The sequence below is a fragment of the Oncorhynchus mykiss genome, chromosome 17, assembly GCF_013265735.2.
Source record: "Oncorhynchus mykiss isolate Arlee chromosome 17, USDA_OmykA_1.1, whole genome shotgun sequence".
Classification (NCBI taxonomy): domain Eukaryota; kingdom Metazoa; phylum Chordata; class Actinopteri; order Salmoniformes; family Salmonidae; genus Oncorhynchus; species Oncorhynchus mykiss.
In genome coordinates, this window is record NC_048581.1 from 13,067,291 (window position 1) to 13,084,274 (window position 16,984).

The window sequence follows — 16,984 nt, forward strand, 5'->3', positions numbered from 1 at the left end:
CCTTGTGTTGTAAGACTCCTGCTGAAAGGTGAATTCCTCTCCCAGAGTGTGGTGTAAAGCAGGTTTTCCTCTAGGATTCTGCCTGTGCTTAGCTCCACCCCTTTTCATTTTATCCTGAAAAAAACCCTAGTATTTGCCGATGACAAGCATACCCATACCATGATGCAGCCACCACCATGCTTGAAAATAAAAGGTGATGTCAGTGATCTAACAATTTTTTCAGAATGGCACAAATTCCCCGATATCAGGGTACTCATGTCAACATGTTTGCTTTCAGAGCATATTTGATCCCTATTTATAAGGGATGGGATCAGTGATGTGGTGTGTTGGATTTGCCCCAAACATAAGGCTTTGCATTTAGGCCAAAAAGTGTATTCCTTTTCAGTACTGTTTTGCAGTATTACTTTAGTGGCTTGTTGCGTACATGAATGTTTTGGAATATTTGTATTCTATATACTTGTATTCTTCTTTTCACACATTTAAGTAATCATTGTGGAGTCACTACAATGTTGTTGATCCATCCTCAGTTTTCTCCTATCACAGTCACTGGATCAGAGCCCTTCTGACCGGACCCTGTCCATGTCATCTTATCAGACCCCCCTGACCCCACCCTGTCCACGTCATCTTATCAGACACCCCCTGACCCCACCCTGTCCATGTCATCTTATCAGACCCCCCCTGACCCCACCCTGTCCATGTCATCTTATCAGACCCCCCCTGACCCCACCCTGTCCATGTCATCCTATCAGACCCCTCCTGACCCCCCCCTGTCCATGTCATCTTATCAGACCCCTCCTGACCCCCCCCCCTGACTCCACCCTGTCCATGTCATCTTATCAGACCCCCCCTGACCCCACCCCCTGACTCCACCTTGTCCATGTCATCTTATCAGACCCCCCTGTCAGACCCCCCTGTCAGACCCCCCCCCTGTCAGACCTCCCTGACCCCACCCTCTATGTCTAAAAGGCAATTATAAATCACTCCTACTCAGAGCTGCTGTGTGCATATATATTTGTTTACCTTTATTTAACTAGACAAGTCAGTTAAGAACAAAATCACAACATCTTATTTACAATGATGGCCTACCGGGGAACAGTGGGTTAACTGCCATTTTCAAGAGCAGAACAACCTTGTCAGCTCTGGGATTTGATCCAGCAACCTTTCGGTTATTGGCCCAATGCACTAACCACTAGGCTACCTGCCGACCCAAAAATACATATGGTCCCTGGATAGAGAGGAAAGCAATATGGTGAAAACTCCTGGCCTATCAGAGGGCAGGGTTGACCTACCACCATGTTGCTTATTTATCCCATTCTCTCAGATCTACACAGGTTGACTAGACTAGCTGGTGCTACTACTGGAATACATCAAACAAGTGGAGAGACTAGAGTGATCCAGGAGGGGTTTGGGAAACACTGAATTAGAGTCTAGGAATCACAGAACGTTGGTGGACCACATGGTTTCCATGGTTTCCAGTTGTTTGAATCCATTCCATCTGCTCCGTTCCAGCCATTATTATGAGCCGTCCTCCCCTCAGCAAGTTCTACTGCTCGGGATTGATTCAGGACTGGGCCAACCTGTCTCTTACCACAGCGCCACAGCTCCACCTAGTGGAAAGACTGGAGAACTGATACCTCTTAAAACTTTCCCCAAACCAACAGCACCTTGGTGCTTTACAGACAGCTCTATTGAAGTTTAGAGGGTATTAAATGAAACTGTCATCTTGATAACAGTAACTGTTTTACAGACTCTAGCTTGACCCTGTGTTAATGAGCTCTTTGTAATAAACACACACACCCACACAAACGAGGCCTGAAGGCACAACCCACATTGAATTTACAGTAACAATGGAGAGAGGTGGAAGGTCCTCGACCAACAGTAACAATGAAGAGAGGTGGAAGGTCCTCAACCAACAGTAACAATGGAGAGAAGTGGAAGGTCCTCAACCAACAGTAACAATGGAGAGAGGTGGAAGGTCCTCAACCAACAGGAACAATGGAGAGAAGTGGAAGGTCCTCAACCAACAGTAACAATGAAGAGAGGTGGAAGGTCCTCAACCAGCAGTAACAATGGAGAGAGGTGGAAGGTCCTCAACCAACAGTAACAATGGAGAGAAGTGGAAGGTCCTCAACCAACAGTAACAATGGAGAGAGGTGGAAGGTCCTCAACCAACAGTAACAATGGAGTCATAAGAAAGGAGCATCATAAACTACTACTCAGACTGTCATGGTCATTCAGAAGACTTTCATTGTGTTATTCTACAGTGGAACAAACAGCACTATTTCAATACACCAATCAGTCTTCCTGCTTTGGTAAAACAACCTAGGAAGTGTTCAGTACACTGACTAAATACATATCATGAATGTCACTTAGCCAGTTTTCCTAAAATCTGCTATGGTTAATTAATACTTTCACCTATACCAAATAAACCACACATTGTTCTGCCTCAATCCATTGTTGTTCTGTAAATATGTGTTTAACCTGCCTTACAATAAATACATATAGACATGTTTACAACCTGTTAAATAGACAATCATTAGACAATGACCTTCATCATACAGAGTTATTTATTGACATCATCAAATCACAGCACACACACACAGCAACTCAGGTTTGGTTGGAACAATGATTTGAGGAAATGATCAGTCCTAAAACAATGCAAGTCTGTGTGTATACAACATACACAGTACAATGAAATCACACTGTAGTGCATAAATTCATTACTAGAATCAAAACAAGTATTTCTGTGCCCTTGAAAGTTACACTGGGCTGTAGGTTGGGATGGAGATCAGGGGATTAGTGCAGGAGGGACCCCATCCTTCATATGACATGCTGGGGGCTTCCAAGGCTCACTCCAGACTCTGGGCCCCTGGGGGGGGGGGGGGGGGTTCCCAAGGCTCAGTCCAGACTCTGGGCCCCTGGGGGGGGGGGGGTTCCCAAGGCTCACTCCAGACTCTGGGCCCCTGGGGGTCAAAGAGAATCTGACTGTTAGAGAGGAAACACACCAGAACGATGTCTGAGTGCTATTGAATATCTGCCGCCATTTTCCATCAATTTCCAGCTGATTCTAAATGTAGGCCCAAAGCCTGTACGGTATATTACCTCATGAACCAAGTACTTAAATAAAACACTTACAGGTGATTGGCCCAATAGTGAGGAGCTTGAGGGGGACGGACTTGGACACAGAGCGGGATCTCCTCCTGGAACACACCTGTAGAGAGAGAAACCAACCACTAAGTCAGAGTGACCAAACACTAAGTCAGAGAGACCAAACACTAAGTCAGAGTGACCAAACACTAAGTCAGAGAGACCAAACACTAAGTCAGAGAGACCAACCACTAAGTCAGAGAGACCAACCACTAAGTCAGAGAGACCAAACACTAAGTCAGAGAGACCAAACACTAAGTCAGAGTGACCAAACACTAAGTCAGAGAGACCAAACACTAAGTCAGAGTGACCAAACACTAAGTCAGAGAGACCAAACACTAAGTCAGAGAAACCAACCACTAAGTCAGAGAGACCAAACACTAAGTCAGAGTGACCAAACACTAAGTCAGAGAGACCAAACACTAAGTCAGAGAAACCAACCACTAAGTCAGAGTGACCAAACATTAAGTCAGAGAGACCAAACACTAAGACAGAGAGACCAACCACTAAGTCAGAAAAACACTGAGTCAGAGACCAACCACTAAGTCAGAGAGACCTGAAAGCCCAAGGAGAGAGTTAAATGAGTCTGAGAAGAACATCAGGACTCACTGGAGTGCAGGAGGAGCTCCCCTGGTCACACAGGCTGAGTCTGCAGTGCAGGAGGAGCTCCCCTGGTCACACAGGCTGAGTCTGCAGTGCAGGAAGACGTAACGTTATTCCCCCTGCAGTAGAGCAGAGAACGAAGCCCTGAGGGACCAGCCACTTTCCTCCACTGTCACCTGGGTACGATTTGTAGGACACCTGGGAGAAGAGCCAAGAAACAGCAAAGGTTTCAAGGCATGCACGGCTACACAGACCGTACACAGCAACAAACACACCACACTTCACACACAAAACAAACACACACGGACATGCAAACAGCCGATGAACAGAGTCATGGACCTGTCCTGAATCATGTAGGTCCGTGGGAGATTATCAGGGCTGGGGGATTCCGTGGTGTAGCAGTCTTCCAGAACAACAACAAAACGTTCTGCCTCGGACTCCTCTACGGACACGCCCACGTGCAGGGAGGAACCCGCAATCAGGGTGACTGGCTGACCAGCTGGGTAAGGCTGTGTGTAGTTGGAGTCGCGGTACAGAGACATGGAGGCCTTGGCCTTGGCACCGACTCGGACAACTTCATGATCAGTTCTGTGAAGAGGTACAAAGGTACAAAGAGGTGACGCTACAAATCAAACTTTATGAACATTAAAATAACAGTTGAATGTTCATAATGATGGCACTGTTAGACTAAACAGTTCCAATAGGGGTTCTTTGGCTGTCCCCATGGGAGAACCCTTTCTGGTTCCAGGTTGAACCTGTTTTGTTTCTAGGTAGAACCCTCTGTGGAGAGGGTTCTACATGGAACTCAAAATAATTATATCTGGAACCAAAAGGTTTCTGCCTGGAACCAAAAGGGGTTATTCAAAGGGTTCTCCTACGGGTTCTCATATTGGTTCTCCTATGGGTTCTCCTATGGGTTCTCCTATGGGGACAGCCGAAGAATCCTTCTAGGTTCTAGATATCACTTTTTTTTTAATAATAGTGTCGTCTGCACAAAGACAACAGAATTAAACAGAATGGACTTTCTGCATATTTTCTCACAGTGGGAGAGGTCTGATGGCCACATCCAGACTGCTCTCTGTCTCCAGAGGATAGACACAGGAGAATGGAAAGCCGAAGGGTCGGGAGCCGTTCCTCCCATCTACTGGATAAACGAATAAACTGTTGGAGTAGACAGCATGGGTGGTGTTTGTCTGGGAAAAAGGGAGGAGGGGGTTAAGAAATATGTCATATTCATGCATTTATTAGGCCTGCTTGCATTAGTGATGTGTAGACTACCGTGAAATCACAGTGATTTGTTTGACAATTAACCACCGTTAACACTAATGTCATGTCGTCTTCAGCCCTATTTATTTACCTGACCTTTATTTAAAGAGTCCTATTGAGACCAAGGTCTCGTGACCAGACCAGCAGCTATTACACATTAAACGGTAGAGACTCACACACTCACAAGGCAGGAGCATAGAAAACACAAAAATACAAAAACACAATTGAAAAAACAAGCAGAGGTTCCTCCACCAACAATCTGAACTGAAAGGCACCACTGCATCCCGCGTAGCTCGGTTGGTAGAGTATGGCGCCAGAGTTGTGGGTTCGATTCCCACCAGGGACCGGTATGAAAGGTATCAACGTATCAACTCACTACTGCAAGTGGCTCTGGATGAGAGCGTCTGCTAAATGTCAAATGTGACTGTGGGTTATTCTGAAGGTCGTTCCATAAGTATGTGAGTCTCTAACGTTTAATGAATTCTGAAGGTCGTTCCATAAGTATGTGAGTCTCTAACGTTTAATGAGCTCTGAAGGTCGTTCCATAAGTAAGATGTGAACCAACTAAAGTGTGTGTTTGGTAATAATTCACAAAACGTCTCCAGGGAAATTATTGGGGCAGCAATATAGAACCTTTTTGAGCATAAAGTGAAAATATTTCTCACCTCCAGAGTGTTTCCACAGTGTCCCTCCCGTCGCTCCACCTGGTACCACACTGAGCCGTTACGATCCTCGTGGGCGGAGCAGCGTCCGTCAGCCAGGTGGGCAGAGGAAGCATCCAGACCAGCAGCCTCCAGGTAAACATTTGGAAGGCCCACCTTCAGGAGGCTCCGCCCACACACCAGCTCTGGAGCTAAGTAAACCACTCAGGAGGTTATTTAAGCAATAAGGCGTGTGAACAGGTACATGTGTGAGACTGAGATCTCTGTGTTATACACCACGCAACACGGAATGCCTACATACATCCCCCAGCCGTGGTATATTGGCCATATACCACAAACCCCCAAGCTGCCTTATCAACCAATCATCATTCAGGGCTGGAACCCTGAATGTTGGTTGGCTGAAAGCCACGGGTATGAGAAAACATGTATTTTTACTGTTCTAATTCCATTGGTAATCAGTTTCTAATAGTAATAATGCACCTTGGGGGTTTGTGACATATGGCCAGTATACCACGCCTCCTCTGACCTTGTTGGTTAAAAGATACGCCTCTTAAAGATGCATCATTTCACCCCGAAATCTCTGCGTTTCATAGTGTTTGAAAAAAAGACCGATCTGACAATACAGTTTATATTTGTTCAGCACTCACCTTTCCTCTCACATCTCCAGTGTGTCTCATTGTCTCTCACACAGGCATCAAACACTCCACATGTGGAACACACCGTGGTGTTGACATCTGGAAGAGACAGAGGTAGTGTTAAATGACTTTGTTATGTCTAGTTATTTGAACACTCTTTGATGTCTTTAAGAAACAGTGACAAGGACATTATGAGGTCATACCTGCACAGTGACAAGGACATTATGAGGTCATACCTGCACAGTGACAAGGACATTATGACGTCATACCTGCACAGTGACAAGGACATTATGACGTCATACCTGCACAGTGACAAGGACATTATGACGTCATACCTGCACAGTAGGCCATGTTGCATAGTGTTGTAGGGACAAACTTGTAGACATAGTAGTTTCCATAGCAGGCTTTGACATGGATGGGATTTTGCCTCCTGTAGCAACAGTCATAATAATAGTGTCCACAGACGCTCCTCTGAACCACCCCGTCTAACAGCTGGGGATGAGCTAATGGAAGCCACAAGGGGATCTCCGTCCCACACATGTATTTCTCCACACACCTCTCTGGCATCTGAACACTGGTGTTCCCCAGGAACAGGCGATACCATCCCTGCCAGTTGACAGACGAGTCACAGTGGTAGCCATTAGCTGGACCGTAGTTGGTGGTGGAACGCCAGTCGTCATTCAGTACAGAGTAGTGCAGGCAGGGGTCTGCACAGAGGGACGATCCACCAACACTGATACAGTCCTCTCCCACTGGACACCGTCTCCCCCCGCACTGAAACTGCACTGAACGGGAGTCACCAGGACTGGAGTGGAGGTCGTCTTCAGGAGGCACCAGGCAGTTGAAGGATCCGGGGGTGTTCTCACAGACCTGAGGAGGGCTGCAGGGTTGGTCTGGGAGGGAACACTCGTCAACGTCCACACAGCCCAGCTCCGAGGACCAGCCGTAACCTTGACGACAGCAGGAGCCTTTAGCGCAGAACTCAAGGTCGTAGCAGGTGATGCCGTCGCCAACGAAGCCATCTTGACAGGTGCAAGTGACGGACCAGGTTTGGAAAGCATCTCCCCTCTCACGTTCCACAGGTGAGTCTAGGCAGGTGGCTTGGTCATGACACGCCTCACAACTGGTAACAACTGTACCTGAGAAAACAATTCCCCCATAAAGCTTATGACAAGACACTACATTCAATTTAATCAATAAGGCCCGAGGAGGTGTGATATTTTGGCCGTTATAAACTGGGTAGTTTGGGTCCTGGATGCTGATTGGTTGAAAGCTGTGGAATATAAGACATTATAGACTGGTTGGTTAGAGCCCTGAATGCTGATTGGATGACAGACGTGGTATTCAGACCGTATACCACGGGTATGAAAAAACAGCTCTAATTACGTTGGTAAACAGTTTATAATAGCAATAAGACACCTTGAAGATTTGTGTTATATGGCCAATATAGCACAGGCTAAGAACAGCCCTTAGCCGTGGTATATTGGCCATATACAACACCCCCTCGTGCCTTATTGCTTAAATATACCACAAGTATGATGCAACATTACTTGTTTACTGTTATAATTACTTTGGTAACTAGTTTATAAAAGCAATAATGAACATCAGGGGTTTGTGGTATATGGCCAATATGTCACTGCTAAGGGCTGTATCCAGGCACTCCCCTTCACATCGTGCCTAAGAACAACAACACACAAAACCTCACATAATTCTGCTAAAAAACAATTACAATTTATCTCATCCAGTAGTACAGTTGAAGTCATTAGCCAAACACATTTAAACTCAGTTTTTCACAATTCCTGACATTTCATCCTAGTAAGGAATTCCCTGTTTTAGGTCAGTTAGGATCACCACTTTATTTTAAGAATGTGAAATGTCAGAATAATAGCTGAGAGAATGATTTATTTCAGTTTTTATTTCTTTCATCACATTCCCAGTGGGTCAGAAGTTTACATACACTCAATTAGTATTTGGTAGCATTGCCTTTAAATTGTTTAACTTGGGTCAAACGTTTTGGGTAGCCTTCCACAATAAGTTGGGTGAATTTTGGCCCATTCCTCCTGACAGAGCTGGTGTAACTGAGTCAGGTTTGTCGGCCTCCTTGCTCGCACACACTTTTTCAGTTCTGCCCACAAATGTTCTATAGAATTGAGGTCAGGGCTTTTACTGTGGATATACAGTATATCACAAAAGTGAGTACACCCCTCACATGTTTGTAAATAGTTGAGTATATCTTTTCATGTGACAACACTGAAGAAATGACACTTTGCTACAATGTAAAGTAGTGAGTGTACAGCTTGTATAACAGTGTAAATTTGCTGTCCCCTCAAAATAACTCAACACACAGCCATTAATGTCTAAACCGCTGGCAACAAAAGTGAGTACACCCCTAAGTGAAAACGTCCAAATTGGGCCCAAAGTGTAAATATTTTGTGTGGCCACCATCATTCAGCACTGCCTTAATTAACCCTCTTGGGCACGGAGTTCACCAGAGCTTCACAGGTTGCCACTGGAGTCCTCTTCCACCATTTGGAAATTGCTCCCAATGATGAACCAGACTTGTGGAGGTCTACAATTTTTTTCCCCTCATCTTCCAAAAAGGGTTCTTCAGATGAAAATGGTTTTTGGTAGAACTCTGACCTTCTGCAAAAAACCCTTTTGGAACCCTATTTTCTAAGAATGTTCCATGGTTAAGGGCTGTTCCTGTGCCTGGATACAGCCCTTATTAGTGGTTTATTGGCTGTACTCCACAAACTCTTGAGATGCCTTATTGTTATCATAAACCGGTTACCAACATAAATATAACAGTAAACAAATTGTTTTGCGTTATACCCATGGTATATTGCCTAACGTACGGCTGGAATGCTGTTTTTAGCCAATCGGCATCCAAGACCCGAACTACCCGGTTTATAATAAGCTTTATATCAATGATCCAGACTTTAATCATCAATACCCCTTCAAAGGAACGTTCCAGAATGATAGAAATTACAAACATGTTCTAAGTCATCTGAAGATAGGGAACAAGTCCATTGTTTATGAAATTCGCTGTCATATATCCTTTTTTGGAGGCAAAATCTATGCTGTGTATCCTACTTGCTGATTCATTAAACTCGGCATGCGAAAAACTACAACCAGTGAGCAAGTCAAAAATGTCTGAATTTCCTGCACATGAACACAGCAGTAGCCCTCCACTGCTTTAAGGATTAAGGGACCATCTTAAAACTGCAACACCTACTATTGCATGTGAAAAAATGTCAATATCTTCTCAACCACATGACATAGTGAACCTATTACAGTTGGTTAGAGATGTCTAAGCCATGTGGTTGCAAAGACATTTTTCAGTTAATCACTTGCACTTTTAAGACAGTCCCTTAGCTCTGAGTACACAGACAATAAGCCATTCAAATCAACGGAACAGTACAACAAAAAACAACTTGTTCTCTATCCTCATCTGATTCAGAATATGACATTTTTGTCATCCTGTCACGTTCCGTTGAATATTTATTGAAGAGCAAAGTCTGAATGTTTAAAATAAATCTAAACACATTGTGGTTGACAAGACAAGGGGTGAAGTCTCCAAAAAACATTTTAAGTTCCATAATTTTTAAATCAGGAGTGGTTAATTATTGCCCAGATCTTTAACACAATAACACAATATCCCACATGACGTCCCGTTCCCTATATAGTAGCAGGGCTCTGGTCAAAAATGGTGTATCATATAGGGATTAGGAAGCCATTTGGGACTCAAACCAACGTCTTGAAATGGCAATAAAGAAGGTTAAATGCACATCTTACACTTGACGAATACCATGCTGAGTTAATAAATAATAATACTATAAATAATAATACTATATATACTATATATATATATATATATTCCTCTCCTTCCTTTACCTCAGTATTATTATATTATTATTATATATACAGTATATATGTATATATAGCTGCTCCCCATTGCTTTATTCTTGCACACAAAGCATCACCCATAACCTGCACTGGGGAGCAACAGTATATATATAACCTGCACTGGGGAGCAACAGTATATATATAACCTGCACTGGGGAGCAACAGTATATATATAACCTGCACTGGGGAGCAACAGTATATATATAACCTGCACTGGGGAGCAACAGTATATATATAACCTGCACTGGGGAGCAACAGTATATATATAACCTGCACTGGGGAGCAACAGTATATATATAACCTGCACTGGGGAGCAACAGTATATATATAACCTGCACTGGGGAGCAACAGTATATATATAACCTGCACTGGGGAGCAACAGTATATATATAACCTGCACTGGGGAGCAACAGTATATATATAACCTGCACTGGGGAGCAACAGTATATATATAACCTGCACTGGGGAGCAACAGTATATATATAACCTGCACTGGGGAGCAACAGTATATATATAACCTGCACTGGGAAGCAACAGTATTCTGTGTGAAGCTCTCCATCCGTTCCCTAAATGAGAATCAACCCTTTACCTGAGCTGTCTGCAGTAACATGCTTAAAGAACAGGAGCACCATCAGAACACCCGATGACATCATTCTGTTCAGCTTCTCTTCTGATCAGACACACGGCTGGAAAATAAAGAATAAAAAAATAATATAGATTTTTTTTTTTTGGTACAGTTATAGCCAAAGGGAGCACTTCCGGCAGAGGAAGTTGATAAAAAATGTTTTCTTCCATCATAAACCTACGTATTTTGGCCTAAAAGTCTCCATCAGGGTCAAAACATGATAAAGGCTAACGAGCGAAACAAACACGTTTCAGTTTTATAATTGAAGAAGCGTTTAAAAATAACAAGTGATCAACTTCCACTCCCAGAGTCCCAGAGTTCCTGAGTTCCTGAATTCACTTCAATTGTGGCAAAATCAAATCATAAAATGTGAAGTATTTTCATGCAGAAGGAATAAGATATAGTTGAAACTATGGAAAAAGACATCGCTCACTTACCAATCAGCATATGATGGATTTGACCATTGAGCTAGAGAATATATCCAGTAGGTTTTCAGGGGAGGAGGGGGTGGTGGGGCGCATCATGTGACTACAGTAAAAGGGATATTGTTTTTAACGGAGTTACTAATTAATCGTTACTAAGTAACTATTAGAAATATAATCTATGCCAGTTAGCCTTGTGCCAATGTGCCCATGGTGATGACACTGAAACATTGAACAACTGAATAAACTGTATTGTTTAAAGCCGTGTTTCCCAATACCAAACGGGGGGGGGGGCAGGGGGGGTTACATTTCGCCCTAGCACCGAACTCATTTGATTCAGCTAATCAACTCACCATCAATCAAATTTGACTTGAATCAGGTATGTTAGCACATTGGAAAAATGTGTCCCCGTTCGGGTCCCCAGGACCAGGATTGGGAAACACGGCTTTAAAGGGACATTTCACTCGTAAATGAAAGACTTTCAGACCTCAAAAGTAGACTGGTTTCAAGGTTTCAAGATGAAACCCACAACATTGGTTGTGTAGATCATGCCATATGCCTCAATCCAAAGGGTTTTCTCCAGTGCTGATCTTTTCCATTCACTCTGACATGAGTTAACTTTGGAAGTCTGAAAACTGAAAACGTCTGACAACCTTTTAGTTGAAGGTGTAATGTCCCTTTAATCACTGTGTGGCGCTGAACTAATGAGCTCATCACTCCGAGTGTTATGTTGGTCTGTCATTGATAATAAGTCATGACCATAGGTCATACTGGTCGGAGCCAGAAGGGCCCATTGGGCGGGAGCCTATCGGTCGTCATTATGGGCGAGTGGTAAAGTCAGAAGCTCCGCCTCTTTCAAAAATGTTTCTTCTTCTAATCTGAATTTAAACCTAACCTTAACCTCACTGCCTACTGTATGTCTAACCATGACTTTAAATGAAGACCAACCACACTGCCTACTTTATGTCTAACCTTGAGTTTAAATGAAGACCAACCACCCTGCCTACTTTATGTCTAACCATGACTTTAAATGAAGACCAACCACCCTGCCTACTTTATGTCTAACCATGACTTTAAATGAAGACCAACCACACTGCTTACTGTATGTCTAACCATGACTTTAAATGAAGACCAACCTCACTGCCTACTTTATGTCTAACCATGACTTTAAATGAAGACCAACCTCACTGCCTACTTTATGTCTAACCATGACTTTAAATGAAGACCAACCTCACTGCCTACTTTATGTCTAACCATGACTTTAAATGAAGACCAACCTCACTGCCTACTTTATGTCTAACCATGACTTTAAATGAAGACCAACCACCCTGCCTACTTTATGTCTAACCACGACTTTAAATGAAGACCAACCACCCTGCCTACTTTATGTCTAACCACGACTTTAAATGAAGACCAACCACCCTGCCTACTTTATGTCTAACCATGACTTTAAATGAAGACCAACCACCCTGCCTACTTTATGTCTAACCATGACTTTAAATGAAGACCAACCACACTGCCTACTTTATGTCTAACCATGACTTTAAATGAAGACCAAAAATCCCATTTTGATTTCCTCTTTCTCTAGCCCAGGTGTTTCCCAGGGATCCAAAGAGAGGCACGTTTTTGCCTTCGCCCCTGTACTAACACAGCTGATTCAAATCAAATGCTTGATGATGATGATGATGATGATGTTGATTAGTGGAATGAAGTGTGTGGGTGCTGGGGTAAACACAACAATGTATATCCCTTTGGGTCCCAAGGACCAGGACTGAGAAACAATGAGTGGTGTGAGGCAGCCTGATGTACCAGTACACCCCCTGGACAGGACACTAGTCTATCTCCTGTTTCTGTAGGGTGAGGCAGCCTGATGTACCAGTACACCCCCTGGACAGGACACTAGTCTATCTCCTGTTTCTGTAGGGTGAGGCAGCCTGATGTACCAGTACACCCCCTGGACAGGACACTAGTCTATCTCCTGTTTCTGTAGGGTGAGGCAGCTTGATGTACCAGTACACCCCTTGGACAGGACACTAGTCTATCTCCTGTTTCTGTAGGGTGAGGCAGAATGATGTACCAGTACACCCCCTGGAAAGGACACTAGTCTATCTCCTGTTTCTGTAGGGTGAGGCAGCCTGATGTACCAGTACACCCCCTGGACAGGACACTAGTCTATCTCCTGTTTCTGTAGGGTGAGGCAGCTTGATGTACCAGTACACCCCCTGGACAGGACACTAGTCTATCTCCTGTTTCTGTAGGGTGAGGCAGAATGATGTACCAGTACACCCCCTGGACAGGACACTAGTCTATCTCCTGTTTCTGTAGGGTGAGGCAGCTTGTACCAGTACACCCCCTGGACAGGACACTAGTCTATCTCCTGTTTCTGTAGGGTGAGGCAGCCTGATGTACCAGTACACCCCCTGGACAGGACACTAGTCTATCTCCTGTTTCTGTAGGGTGAGGCAGAATGATGTACCAGTACACCCCCTGGACAGGACACTAGTCTATCTCCTGTTTCTGTAGGGTGAGGCAGCTTGATGTACCAGTACACCCCCTGGACAGGACACTAGTCTATCTCCTGTTTCTGTAGGGTGAGGCAGCCTGATGTACCAGTACACCCCCTGGACAGGACACTAGTCTATCTCCTGTTTCTGTAGGGTGAGGCAGCTTGATGTACCAGTACACCCCCTGGACAGGACACTAGTCTATCTCCTGTTTCTGTAGGGTGAGGCAGCCTGATGTACCAGTATACCCCCTGGACAGGACACTAGTCTATCTCCTGTTTCTGTAGGGTGAGGCAGAATGATGTACCAGTACACCCCCTGGACAGGACACTAGTCTATCTCCTGTTTCTGTAGGGTGAGGCAGCTTGATGTACCAGTACACCCCTTGGACAGGACACTAGTCTATCTCCTGTTTCTGTAGGGTGAGGCAGAATGATGTACCAGTACACCCCCTGGACAGGACACTAGTCTATCTCCTGTTTCTGTAGGGTGAGGCAGCCTGATGTACCAGTACACCCCCTGGACAGGACACTAGTCTATCTCCTGTTTCTGTAGGGTGAGGCAGCTTGATGTACCAGTACACCCCCTGGACAGGACACTAGTCTATCTCCTGTTTCTGTAGGGTGAGGCAGAATGATGTACCAGTACACCCCCTGGACAGGACACTAGTCTATCTCCTGTTTCTGTAGGGTGAGGCCGAATGATGTACCAGTACACCCCCTGGACAGGACACTAGTCTATCTCCTGTTTCTGTAGGGTGAGGCAGAATGATGTACCAGTACACCCCCTGGACAGGACACTAGTCTATCTCCTGTTTCTGTAGGGTGAGGCAGCTTGTACCAGTACACCCCCTGGACAGGACACTAGTCTATCTCCTGTTTCTGTAGGGTGAGGCAGCCTGATGTACCAGTACACCCCCTGGACAGGACACTAGTCTATCTCCTGTTTCTGTAGGGTGAGGCAGAATGATGTACCAGTACACCCCCTGGACAGGACACTAGTCTATCTCCTGTTTCTGTAGGGTGAGGCAGCTTGATGTACCAGTACACCCCCTGGACAGGACACTAGTCTATCTCCTGTTTCTGTAGGGTGAGGCAGCCTGATGTACCAGTACACCCCCTGGACAGGACACTAGTCTATCTCCTGTTTCTGTAGGGTGAGGCAGCTTGATGTACCAGTACACCCCCTGGACAGGACACTAGTCTATCTCCTGTTTCTGTAGGGTGAGGCAGCCTGATGTACCAGTATACCCCCTGGACAGGACACTAGTCTATCTCCTGTTTCTGTAGGGTGAGGCAGAATGATGTACCAGTACACCCCCTGGACAGGACACTAGTCTATCTCCTGTTTCTGTAGGGTGAGGCAGCTTGATGTACCAGTACACCCCTTGGACAGGACACTAGTCTATCTCCTGTTTCTGTAGGGTGAGGCAGAATCATGTACCAGTACACCCCCTGGACAGGACACTAGTCTATCTCCTGTTTCTGTAGGGTGAGGCAGCCTGATGTACCAGTACACCCCCTGGACAGGACACTAGTCTATCTCCTGTTTCTGTAGGGTGAGGCAGCTTGATGTACCAGTACACCCCCTGGACAGGACACTAGTCTATCTCCTGTTTCTGTAGGGTGAGGCAGAATGATGTACCAGTACACCCCCTGGACAGGACACTAGTCTATCTCCTGTTTCTGTAGGGTGAGGCAGAATGATGTACCAGTACACCCCCTGGACAGGACACTAGTCTATCTCCTGTTTCTGTAGGGTGAGGCAGCTTGTACCAGTACACCCCCTGGACAGGACACTAGTCTATCTCCTGTTTCTGTAGGGTGAGGCAGCCTGATGTACCAGTACACCCCCTGGACAGGACACTAGTCTATCTCCTGTTTCTGTAGGGTGAGGCAGAATGATGTACCAGTACACCCCCTGGACAGGACACTAGTCTATCTCCTGTTTCTGTAGGGTGAGGCAGAATGATGTACCAGTACACCCCCTGGACAGGACACTAGTCTATCTCCTGTTTCTGTAGGGTGAGGCAGCTTGTACCAGTACACCCCCTGGACAGGACACTAGTCTATCTCCTGTTTCTGTAGGGTGAGGCAGCCTGATGTACCAGTACACCCCCTGGACAGGACACTAGTCTATCTCCTGTTTCTGTAGGGTGAGGCAGAATGATGTACCAGTACACCCCCTGGACAGGACACTAGTCTATCTCCTGTTTCTGTAGGGTGAGGCAGAATGATGTACCAGTACACCCCCTGGACAGGACACTAGTCTATCTCCTGTTTCTGTAGGGTGAGGCAGCCTGATGTACCAGTACACCCCCTGGACAGGACACTAGTCTATCTCCTGTTTCTGTAGGGTGAGGCAGAATGATGTACCAGTACACTAGTCTATCTCCTGTTTCTGTAGGGTGAGGCAGCCTGATGTACCAGTACACCCCCTGGACAGGACACTAGTCTATCTCCTGTTTCTGTAGAGTGAGGCAGAATGATGTACCAGTACACCCCCTGGACAGGACACTAGTCTATCTCCTGTTTCTGTAGGGTGAGGCAGAATGATGTACCAGTACACCCCCTGGACAGGACACTAGTCTATCTCCTGTTTCTGTAGTGTGAGGCAGAATGATGTACCAGTACACCCCCTGGACAGGACACTTGTCTATCTCCTGTTTCTGTAGGGTGAGGCAGCTTGTACCAGTACACCCCCTGGACAGGACACTAGTCTATCTCCTGTTTCTGTAGGGTGAGGCAGCCTGATGTACCAGTACACCCCCTGGACAGGACACTAGTCTATCTCCTGTTTCTGTAGGGTGAGGCAGAATGATGTACCAGTTCACCCCCTGGAAATATGCTGTCACTGATATCAAGTTACATTTATTGGAGAACCCAATATCTTCCCATGATAATCTTCAGAGTTGTGCTCACAGTACATTTACACACACACACACACACACACACACACACACACACACACACACACACACACACACACACACACACACACAGAGAGAGTCTATAAACGTGTGTAATTGTCATCAGTCAGTTACGCAAGAAACTCTTATCTAATGCTGTACAAACAATCCGCTGGTCCATTCTCAAAAACATCATAAAATGTAGCCTACTGGTTAATCTTAGTGGTCTAATTAAATAAATTCACAACTGAGTTAGGAAATAGGACACACACTGCCACACACACACACACACACACACACACACAC

The 16,984-nt window shown here is 45.3% G+C and overlaps 1 protein-coding gene across 1 annotated transcript; it reads right to left on the reverse strand.

Annotated features, from left to right (window-relative positions):
* Window positions 1-2,549: 2,549 nt before the first annotated feature.
* LOC110517809 (uromodulin-like) lies at window positions 2,550-10,906 on the reverse strand. Its single transcript, XM_036948060.1, has 9 exons — window positions 10,809-10,906; window positions 6,649-7,452; window positions 6,326-6,412; window positions 5,682-5,869; window positions 4,792-4,943; window positions 4,090-4,338; window positions 3,757-3,948; window positions 3,136-3,211; window positions 2,550-2,963 (listed from the first exon to the last, which is right to left on the reverse strand). Exons 1-7 carry the CDS (start codon window positions 10,870-10,872, stop codon window positions 3,861-3,863), a joined length of 1,632 nt encoding a protein of 543 aa, XP_036803955.1. The 5' UTR covers window positions 10,873-10,906; the 3' UTR covers window positions 2,550-2,963; window positions 3,136-3,211; window positions 3,757-3,860.
* Window positions 10,907-16,984: the final 6,078 nt, after the last annotated feature.

Excerpts from the sequence above, each read along its gene's own strand:
- LOC110517809 (XM_036948060.1), bottom strand. The coding sequence starts at position 10,872 with ATGATGTCATCGGGTGTTCTGATGGTGCTCCTGTTCTTTAAGCATGTT. Across the intron at positions 5,870-6,325 it reads CTGGAGATGTGAGAGGAAAG|CTCCAGAGCTGGTGTGTGGG; the intron begins GTGAGTGCTGAA and ends TGGTTTACTTAG. Across the intron at positions 3,949-4,089 it reads ACCTACATGATTCAGGACAG|GTGTCCTACAAATCGTACCC; the intron begins GTCCATGACTCT and ends CTCTTCTCCCAG.